This window comes from Pelodiscus sinensis, chromosome 22 (genome assembly GCF_052426305.1).
Source record: "Pelodiscus sinensis isolate ZL-2025 chromosome 22, ASM5242630v1, whole genome shotgun sequence".
Lineage (NCBI taxonomy): Eukaryota > Metazoa > Chordata > Testudines > Trionychidae > Pelodiscus > Pelodiscus sinensis.
In genome coordinates, this window is record NC_143073.1 from 12,377,725 (window position 1) to 12,388,092 (window position 10,368).

Sequence of the window (10,368 nt, forward strand, 5' to 3'; positions counted from 1 at the left end):
CCCCATTACCCCTGACACAGAGAGCCCCCTCCCCATCTAACCCCCCATTACCCCTGACACAGAGAGCCCCCTCCCCATCTAACCCCCATTACTCCTGACACAGAGAGCCCCCTCCCCCCCCAACCCCCCTCCCCACCCCCCCATTACCCCTGACACAGAGAGCCCCTCCCCCCATCTGAACCCCCCATTACCCCTGACACAGAGAGCCCCTCCCCATCTAACCCCCCATTACCCCTGACACAGAGAGCCCCTCCCCATCTAACCCCCCATTACCTCTGACACAGAGAGCCCTTCCTCATCTAACCCCCCATTACCCCTGACACAGAGAGCCCCCTCCCCATCTGACCCCATCATCCCAGTCCCAAGGAGTCCCCTCCCTGCATGACCCTGTCATTCCTGGCCCAGGGACTTCCCCCCACCTAACCCCATCACTCCTGGCCCCCGAGAGCCCCTCCTCATCTGCTCCCCTCCCACTGGCCCATGAGTAAGGTGGACCCCTGATTCCAGCTGGTGCCCGGACAGACTGGGCAAACCCCAGGGCCTCCTCCAGAAACAAGGGGAGGTTTCCAGGTGCTGTCTGCCCTTCCCCTGCCACTCCCGTGCCATACGTGTGCCCGGCTGGGTGGATCGTGTCATGACACGTGTCCTGACATGTCGTGACGCAGCTCAGCCCCGCGGTGTGTCGGGGGGGGGGGCGGCTCTAGGACTAATGTGTCTCCCTAGCTGTGGCTATGCTGGGCGGGGGGGCCTCCCACTCCCCACAGGCAGGAATGGGGCAGGAGCTCAGCAATCCTGTGAGAGGTCAGTGCTGGGTCCCTGGATCTTGCCACTGCCCTGGGGGCTCAGCCCCAGAGCCCTGCCCTGCCCCACCGCGGGGCTGCCCCAGAGCAGCTGGGATTGTCCATGGGCGTCACGTGGGCAGGAGCAGTGTCGGAGGGCGGCTGGATCCCAGGGGCTGGGCGCACAGCGGGGAGGTGTTTGCTTCTTGTCTTGCTTGGAGCCGGAGCGTCGCTGGGAGCCCCCCTGCTCGGCGGGGGAGCTCTCCTCCCCGCCCCTGGGCGCTACTTCTGGCACGGCGTGTAGCTGACGTGGTGGGAGCAGCCGTGGCAGGGGTGCAGGGGCCCGCCTCGGCATGGGGTACCAGCGGCACTGTCTCTGTGGGCAGGGAGAGGCAGCGTGAGGTCACTCCTCCCTGCCCCATAGCGCCCGGCCCCCTCCGCCAGCTCCCTTTCTGCCACCCCGAGTCTGCTCGCCCTTGGCACCCACAAAGCTCGCGGCGGCACCCTGAGCCTCGGGCGCCCTCCTGCCTGGTGTCGCTCGATGGTTCCAACTCTTCCCTCCGCCGCCCGTCTCCCCTCTTTGTCCTTCACCCCCTTTCTTTCCCTGCTCCCCCCACCTTGTTCCCTGCCTCCCTTTCAAGGCGCCCCACTGCCCCGGGCCAGAGGCGTCACCTGATCTCGATGGGCACCCCCGGGTGGCAGTGCCTCCGTTTACAGTACCACAGCAGGGCCCAGAGGAGCGTGAGCAGCAGGATGAGGAGGAAAATGGAGCCCAGGACAGATCCCACGATGAGCCCCACATTCTTTGAGCCTGCCGAAGGGGAACAAACCCGTCACCGTCTCCCCTTCCCACGCAGGGCTGGGACCTGTGCCCAGAAAGTGCCTCAGGGACGCCTGTCTGCTGAGCCCTAGCGATTCCTGCCCGCCGGGCACCGGGCCGGATTCATTGTCTGCCCCATGGGCACCGCCTGCCAGGCTACTCAGGAAGCCCATATCACCCATAGGGCCCTGCATGGACCACAGATGGGTCAGTGCATTAGCCTGGAGCTTTGGCTCAGACCCACGAATCTGCCCTCCCAGGCAGCTGGCTCAGCCCCGTGATGGGGAAAGGAATCGGGGGAATCTTCAGGTCTGTCTACGGGAAAATGGTGTAGGGAGTCTCCATTGAAGGAGGATTAGAGTTATAGAGTTTAGGGCTAGAACAGGGGTGGGGGGAACCTTTTTGGATTGGGGGCCGCTGACTCAGAAAAATCAGCTGGGGGCCACACACAAGAGAGAAGCAAAAAAGCCCCCCAAAAACAAACCTTCCTTGACATGGCCCCCAACTCAAAAGGCCACACCAGAGCCAATGCGGGGGCCCAGGCTAGAAGATTTTGTGTGCTCCAGCCCCACGGGGGAATGGTGGAGGAGAGGGGTTGGAGTGCCAGCACGCACTCCCCAGTACTGCGGGGGGAGAGTCCCAAGCCTCGGGAGTCAGATCCAGGCAAGCTGGAGGCAGCATCCGTCCCCCAGGCCTTGTGTTTCCCACCCTTGGGCTAGAAGAACCCATCAGGTTGTCCAGCCTATCACAGACGTCCAGACCTCCCCACACAGCACCCCGATATGAGCCCACGCACTGGGATTCCACTTGAGCATCAGCCTGCCAAAGCTTTGGGGTGCCAGACCCACTGCCCAGGAGGGGCCGAGTCTCCATTGCTCCCCAGGAGGCTCCAGATTGTCCAAGAAGGAGGGTGGGGTCCAGTGTTGGGGGCTGAGCTCTGTTCAGGCTCTCCCTCGCTCTGATGTTTCTGGACAGGCCCATCCTCTCAGGTTGCTCCCAGCACCGGGTTGGTCCCACTCCCAGCCCACCCTGGGGCCAGGAGCCTCCAGGAACTAGACCCTCTGGTCCTGCCCATGCTGCCCCACAGGCTGCTCTGCGGCTGCCCCGCATTCTGGCATTGTGCCCCCCAGTCCTACCTGAGTAGCCGGGGCGAGAGACAGAGACGTGCACCATGCACTGGTTGGATCCCACCCGGCTGGTCACGCGGCAGCAGTAGGTCCCGGAGTGCTCCTGTGAGAGATGCTGGATCACCAGGTCCCCAGAGCCTTGTGCTGCAGGAGAGATGGAGTCCCTTGAGCCCCCACGAACTGCACCCCCCATGGTCAGCTCACCAGAGTGGGCCCCTCCCCCTCTGCTTACCCTGCACTGCCCCGGAGGGCAGCCAGCTGCTGGCATAGTTCCCCCCCATCTTGGACCACTGGTAGGAGACGGGCACAGAGCCTCCATTTGAGGAGCACTTGAGCGTGAGGTCCTGGCCCCAGACCGGCTCCCCGTCCATCCAGCACTGAGGCGCCGCCGGCTTCTCTGGGGAGAGAACACAAATGGCAACAGTGACAGGCAGCTAGTGGGGAGTAGCAGGGAGGGACCAGCCGGCACGCTGTGCTCCGAGGTAGGCAGGCTTGGGGTGGCCAGGCTGGGGGACTGAGGTCAGCACCTGGGGGCTGGCAGGCAATGTCGGTGGGCGGGGGTCGGCACATGGAGGCTGGCAGGTGGACCAGCACATGAGGGCTGGAGGCAAGATCAGATCTGTCTGTCCACATGGAGTGGTGGTCAGGGACAGTGGGCAGAGGTAGGTCATGGTGAGGGGTTGGGTTAGTGATGGGTGGGTCAGTGTTGGAGTTTCAATCTGTGGGCAGAGTGAGGTTGTAGGGGTTGGGTTGGTGGGTGGAGTTTGGGTTAGTGGGTGGGGTCAGTGAGTGGGACTGGGTTAATGGTTGAGGGTTGGGTCAGTGGTTGGGGTTGGGTTAATGGTTGGGGGTTGGGTTGGTGGGCAGGGTTGGATTAATGGATGGGGGTTGGGTTAATGGTTGGGGGTTGGGTCAGTGGTTGGGGTTGGGTTAATGGTTGGGGGTTGGGTCAGTGGTTGGGGTTGGGTTAATGGTTGGGGGTTGGGTTGGTGGGCAGGGTTGGGTTAATGGATGGGGGTTGGGTTAATGATTGAGGGTTGGGTTGGTGGGCGGGGTTGGGTAAATGGTTGGGGGTTGGGTCAGTGGGTGGGATTGGGTTAATGGTTGGGGGTTGGGTCAGTGGGCGGGGTTGGGTTAATGGTTGGGGGTTGGGTCGGTGGGCGGGGTTGGGTTAACGGATGGGGGTTGGGTCGATGGACTGGGGGAGTAGCAGGGTCAGTGGGACTCACTTCACAGAAGGATGGTGGCCTGGCGGGTGTTAGGAGGGGTTGGGGTTGGGTTAATGGGTCAGTGGGTGGAATTTGGATCAGTGGGTGGGGTTGAATGAAGGGGCTGGAGGATCTGTGGGTCAGCAGGGGGGGTGAAATTCACCTGGCATGGCCTGGGTGCCCTGCTGGTTGTCAGCAGGAATTGGTGTTTGGGCAGTGGGAGGTCAGTGGGCAGTGGGGGGTCAGCAGGAGGGTGACCAGACGTGTGGGTGGGCAGGGATGAGGCAATGGATGGGGCAGGGTTAGAGGCCCACAGCAAGGGTGGGCCCCTCTGGACTCTTTCCCCCACCCCCCTCCCCTCATCCCTACTCTGATGCTCCTGCTGGGGAAATGGGGCTGGTGCACAGGCCCTTGCCTTGCTGTACTGACTGGAGCATGGTGTTTCTCCTGCCCCACCCCGAGCCTCCCTTCGCAGACCCCGCTCCCTGGCAGGCAAGCAAGTGGAGGTGCCAATTCCCCCCCACCCATTGCCTGGGCCTTCTGGGCTGGGTGGGCTCACCGAGTACCATGATGGTGATGACGTGGGTGTCGACGGTGGCTTTCTTCACCCTGCACTCGTAGCTGGCCGAGTCTGACATCTGCAGGTTCGCCAGGTAGATGGAGGCGTCGTAGTGGCTTGGGTCCGGGGCCACAAATTGCACCCTCTGCGGCAGGCCTGGGGCGCTGCCGTACCTGACCTTCTGGTCCTGGTAGATCAGGAGCTGGCGGGGAGGAGCCGACCCGCAGTGAGCTCCAGCGGATGGCGAGCAAAGGGGACTGGGCAGGAGCAGCACTGGGGGGCTGACCACCCCAGTCTTGGGGACCAGCCTGGACAGGGAGCTGCTAGGGATACCTGGTATGCAATGAAGTTTGAGACTCCTCCGTCTACACCGACGGGGGGCAGAGAGGCGGGTGGAGCCCAACCCAAGCCAGGCGCACCCAGCATCCACGCAAGAGGGGAGGGACGGAAGGGCTTCCGCGGAGGGTGGAAGCACAGGGCCCAGGGGCAAGGAGTCGGGGCCCGCGGAACAGAAAGTGACAATCCCTCCAGAGGGAGGCCTCTCGCTGGGGCAAGTCACAGTGGGGAAGCTGGGTCAGGACAGTTCAATAGGGCCTGGGGGAGACTCAGGCCTGCTGCTGGGGCTGTGCCCAGGGGAGGGACTGGCACAGGGAGGCGGCTCGAGAGAGCATGCACAGGTGAGGGAGGCTGGCAGGGTGCCATCGGCCACGTCGGCAGAGCCCAGGGGTCTGTGCAGCCGGCTGGAGCCACAGGAAATGGAATCCGAGCCAGGACAGTGAAACTCTCCAGCGCACTTGTGCTGGGCAGGGGGTAGCAGCCCACCCGAGCCCCCTCCCTCTCACACATATGGGGTGCCAGGTGTCCGGCATTGTACCCAACAGTCCGGTATTTGCACGCTCTGTCCGGTAAAAAAAATCAGAAAACACCAGACATGTTCAATGTCCGGTATTTTCTGATTTTTCCGGCTGCGCACCGGACGGAAGCCTGGTGTGGGTGGGGGGAGCGGCTGGGAGTCCCAGCTGGGAGGCGGGGCCGCGATTGCCACTGGGAGCCCTCAGTCGGTTGAGTGTGAGGAGGAGGGGAAGCCTCCTCGCTCATGCGCGCCGGGAGCCTGCGCGGGACAGGCAGCAAGTGCCCAGGTCAGTCCTGCTCCCCGCCGACCAATTTGCTCAACCCCCCTTCCCGGCTGGCCGGTTCTCCCCCACTTCCCCTCCTGATCTGCCCCGGCCAGCCCCCCTGCACCTCCCCCAGCTCTGCTTCCCGCCGGCCCATTCCTCTTCCTTATCTCCCCAGCCTTATGCCCCCAAACACCCCTCCCCTCCAGCTCTGCTTCCCGCCCCCCCTTACTCCCGGCCATCCCCACCCCCTCCCAGCTGGTCCCCCCTCCCCTGATATCCCATGGCCAGCCCCGTTCTGCCCAACCACCCCTCATGACCAGCCCTGCTTCCCATTGGCCCCGCATCTCCCACAGCCAGCCCTGTTGCCCCCCTCGTTAGCTGTTTCCAGGCCCTCCCTTCCCCCCCTTTTTTTCCCTTCAACAAAATTTTTTCCTGGTGGTTTTTTTTTGGGGGGTGGGGGTCGGTATTTTTGTTTCAGCCATTTGGCAACCCTACCCACACATGAGGGGAAACTGAGGCAAAGTCAGCCATGGGGTCCCACCAAGCCAGCGTGAGTGCTGGAAACACACCATCCTGGCATGGGTCTTGCTAACGAAGTGGGGTGACTCACCGGCAGCTTCTGGTCAGTGTTCATCATGGTCCATATGATGTCCAGGTCCTCGACTCCATTGTCCTCAGGCTCCAGTACGTAGGGGCAGCCCAGCTTCACGGAGTCCCCCTGGGCCAGGTACAATGTCTGCTGGCCCTTTGCATTGATCCGCACCGCCGCCAGCAGAGCTGAGAGGCAGACAGACAGAGCCTCCCATCAGGCCAGACAAACTAGGGCTGGGGAGAAGGTCTTCAAAGAGAAGAAGTCCCTGGGCGCCTGCTCCAGAGATGGAGCCCCTCCCTGCGGTACACAGAGCCGCCCCGCACCGGTGCGGTGCATAGATGCCGGCTCAGCAGGGCGCCAGTGTGGGAGCCGGTGAGGGGAGTCTCAGATGGGGGAGAAGGGAGAGTCCCCTCAACTTTTAGAAGGTATCACGTGGTGGGGCATGATCCCTGCAAGGCCAGCCCAACAGTCTCACAGAGCCTGTGGGACAGAGCATGCTCCGGGCAGGGACCAGGCTCTGCCCTGGGCAGACATGGGGCTCTGTTGCCAGGGATTTGCCAAGCCGTGGGCATCCGGCAGCAAGGCTCCCACTCGGCCCGGTCAGAATACAGAGAGCCGAGGGGGCGGGGAGGGTGTTAGCCCTGTGTCTGAGCACAGTGTGATCCCTGGGCCGTACTTACCTCAGGTCAGTGAGGACAGACATCCCCGAGGGGGAGCCACGCGGGGTGGGACACTGACACTGTGTGCAGCAGGGGGCACTGTGACGCGCCCACGCGTGGGTCAGGCACCCCCGTCCCAACCACCAGAGGGCAGCGTCCCGCACAAAGTCCCCAGCTGGTGGAGTGAACAATGTCCCTCACATCTTAGAGGGGGCGGTCCTGTGGGTCTGTAACTTCAAAAACCGCGAGGAGTCCGGTGGCACCTGCAAGACTCACAAATATGCCACAGGACGACGTGTCGTTTCTAAAGTCACTCAAGGGGTTTTAAAGTTGCCAGGGTCCCCCACCGGCCGGGGGAAGTGAGCAAAGGCCCTGCAGGGAATGAGGAGCGGGGAGGGGGGGTGTTTCATTGAGGCTCACTCTGCCAAGTGGGGAACGCACCCCGCCCCGGGAGCCTGGGGGGTTTCATGCTGCAACCAGCCTGGGTTGGGCTATTTACTGAGCGACTCTTCCCAGAGCTCTTTGGAGACGCACGCAACCCAGGTGCAAAGGGCTCTTCTCAGGATGGCTGTGCGGCGGGGCAGCGCTGCAAGGGATGATGGGAGAACAGAAGGTGCTGCTGGTGGCCCGGAGGGGATTTCAGCTCAGGCAGAGACCATAGGCCAGCTTGGAGGAGCAGCCGTGTAGCATGGGCAGCCCAGTGGGATGGGCTAGCCACCTGAGCAAGTGCCTGGGGAGGGGCACATTCAGGGGTGCTAGCCTGTAGCTCAGCAGCTGTCAACCAGGGTGCACCTAGCCGGGGGGCACACAGAGGGAGGCACCTCAACTCCTCTAGCTATTTGCCTACTTTTACAGCTGTCAATACACACAAACGTTTCCTACAGTGGCTTGTTTATGATGCTCTATGTACTATCCTCAGAAGTCTAAGTACAATATTTACACTGCAGTCTGTTTTGCTGATAATTACTGGGTGGTAACGAGGAGAAAGTCAGCACTTTTCCAGTTCCGGTGTGGCCCAGGCACTTTGGTACTCTTACGTCTGATTTTGCCACCCACTGGTTTTTAAGTGAGGTGAGATTTGGGGTATGCAGGACAAATCGAAGGGGGACAGCGAGCTGCAATGCTGGAGACTCACTGCTGTAGTGCATTAGCTCGAGCAAATCTATCCCAGGTGCACCCACCTGAGGCGGAAACCACAGCATCAGCCCCAGGGTACATCTATCCTAAGAGGATGTCTAGACTGTAGGCTTCTTGTACAAGAGCGAGTCCACACTGCAAAAGCACATCGGAAAAGCGATGCACTTTTGCACAAGAGAGCGTCCAGACTGCATGGGTGCTCTCTCGCAAGAAAGCCCTGATTACTATTAACAGAATGGCCACCAGGGCACCTGTGCTTCTTTCAATAGGCTGTTTTTGAGCAAAACCCCCGTTTCCCGTCCACACGCACCTTTTTGCGCAGGAGCTCTTGTGCAAAAAGAGTTATTCCTCATAGAAAGAGGAATACCTACACCGTAAACCCCCCCTCTGTTCTGTTGATTCACTGTCAATTTTCTTGTGCAAAAAACACACTTGAGGTGTGGACGTACCACGAGTTTTTGCGCAAAAACTTTGCAGTCTAGACGTAAACTGGCTACATTTGATCAGTGCCCCCTACAGGAAGTGCTCGGACTTATGGAGCAGGAGGAGTTTTGTGCCGCACTAAGCGCTGGACAACACAGGTATAAAATGACCAGTATAACAACACGGCTAGCGAGGGCTAATGATTCAGCTAGTGATTCAACATGGCTAGCGATTCAGCTTTAGGTCGGCTTCTTAACTCGCCTGGTGTGAACGCTGCTCTGGAACAAGACTGATTGTCCTCCAGCGTAATCACCCCACTCCACAACGAATTCACTTTTATGTGGGCATCAAGTGTCCACACCGGACGGTTATTCCAGCACAGCTATTGTTATTATTTATTAGCTCTATTACCAGAGCGCCTAGCAGCCCCATCCAGGGACCAGGCCCCATTGTGCTAGAGGCTGTGCAAATGCAGACCATTCCTGCCCCATGGAGCTCACAGGCTAGAGCCCAGGAGTTATTTCACATCAGCCAATTTCCCAAAGTAGATGAGCTCTAAATCATTAGCCCAGGTGCCATGGTGGGTGAGGTGGGTATAGAACCATAAGAACATAGGAACAGCCATATTGAGTCAGACCAAAAGTCCATCTAGCCCACTATCTTGTCTGCCGACAGTGGCTACTACTAGATACCCTAGAAGTAGTAAACAGAACAGGTAATCATCAAGTGATCCCTCTCCTGTCATCCTTTTCAAAACTTTGACAAACAGAGGCTAGGGACACCATTTCTACCCATCCTGGCTAATAAGTATTGAATTTGTCCTCCATGAATTTATCCAGTTCTTTTTTGAACCCTGGTAAAGTCCCGCTCTTCACAACATCCTCTGGCAAGGAGTTCCACAGGTTGACTGTGAGCTACATGAAGAAAAACTTCCTTCTGTTTGTTTTAAACCTGCTACCCATTAATTTCATTTGGTGACCTCTCAGTCACTGGCGTTCCCACCCTCCCCCAGATGCTGCGTTGGGATGGTTCTGGGTAGAACTTCTGTTCAGGCCAGAGTCTTTTTTTGCCCAGTTAGTTTGCTCAGGGACCTGTCACGGGCTGTGGAGGTCTGAAGGGGTCCCTTGGCAGAGCCTACCTGGCATTAGAGAAAAGAGAAGGAACTGGATAGTCCCTTGCCCAGCCATGGCCCTGCAGCCTCTGCCGGCGTATCCAGCGCAGCAGTGAAGAGAGAAGATCCCGGGTGGAGAGCGTGTGGGTGGTGAGAGCTCCTAGACAGGGCAGCAGCGCGGCTCGGGGCTGCTTTTATCTGCTGGGGTTGGGTGTTCCTCCCTGCGAGGAGGATGCCTTTGGGGTGAGTGAGCAGCTCCACGCCATGAGTGTGAGTAGCACCCGCTCCCTGCTGTGCCTACCTGGTAATTAACACCGGCTTGCTTGGCTGCTGAGGGCTTTCCTGCCAGCCGGGCCCGTCGCCCGGCCTCCCTCCAGCATGGAGAGGCCGGATGGGTGGCTCTGTGGGCTCAGGGCTTGGGCGGGAGGCTGGCGACAGCCAGTCTCAGGGCTTTTAATGGGGCCTCGACTTACCCGCTGAGTTTACACCTAGTTTCCACCCGCCGCAACCGGCACCTGGGACTGGGGAGCAGGGGGATGCCTGTCTACACTGCCCCTTCTTTGCACAAGAAAAACCCTCTTGCGCAAGTGCCGTTCTTCCTGAAAAGTAATAGGTGTAACGGCATTGCACAAGAGGGTTTTTCTTGCACAAGAAGGGGGCAGTGTAGATGCTCCTTCTGGCGCAAGAGCCTCTTCTGAAAAAATGGTGGCTCGTTAGGGATGCAAATGAGGCTCGGCGACATTCCATGCTTAGCCTCATTTGCATATTACTTGCACAAGAAGCCGCAAGTGTAGACATAGCCTGAGTGTGGGATCGTGGGACCACGAGCCTGGGA

At 60.0% G+C, this 10,368-nt stretch overlaps 1 protein-coding gene across 1 annotated transcript; it reads right to left on the minus strand.

The window, feature by feature from the left end:
- Window positions 1-425: 425 nt before the first annotated feature.
- On the minus strand, window positions 426-9,934 carry VSIG8 (V-set and immunoglobulin domain containing 8). Its single transcript, XM_075908070.2, has 7 exons — window positions 9,561-9,934; window positions 6,222-6,388; window positions 4,494-4,695; window positions 2,959-3,123; window positions 2,736-2,870; window positions 1,452-1,590; window positions 426-1,155 (listed from the first exon to the last, which is right to left on the minus strand). Exons 1-7 carry the CDS (start codon window positions 9,607-9,609, stop codon window positions 1,062-1,064), a joined length of 951 nt encoding a protein of 316 aa, XP_075764185.2. The 5' UTR covers window positions 9,610-9,934; the 3' UTR covers window positions 426-1,061.
- Window positions 9,935-10,368: the final 434 nt, after the last annotated feature.

Excerpts from the sequence above, each read along its gene's own strand:
- VSIG8 (XM_075908070.2), bottom strand. The coding sequence starts at position 9,609 with ATGGCTGGGCAAGGGACTATCCAGTTCCTTCTCTTTTCTCTAATGCCA. Across the intron at positions 3,124-4,493 it reads CATCACCATCATGGTACTCG|AGAAGCCGGCGGCGCCTCAG; the intron begins GTGAGCCCACCC and ends TTCTCTCCCCAG. Across the intron at positions 2,871-2,958 it reads GCCCTCCGGGGCAGTGCAGG|CACAAGGCTCTGGGGACCTG; the intron begins GTAAGCAGAGGG and ends TCTCTCCTGCAG.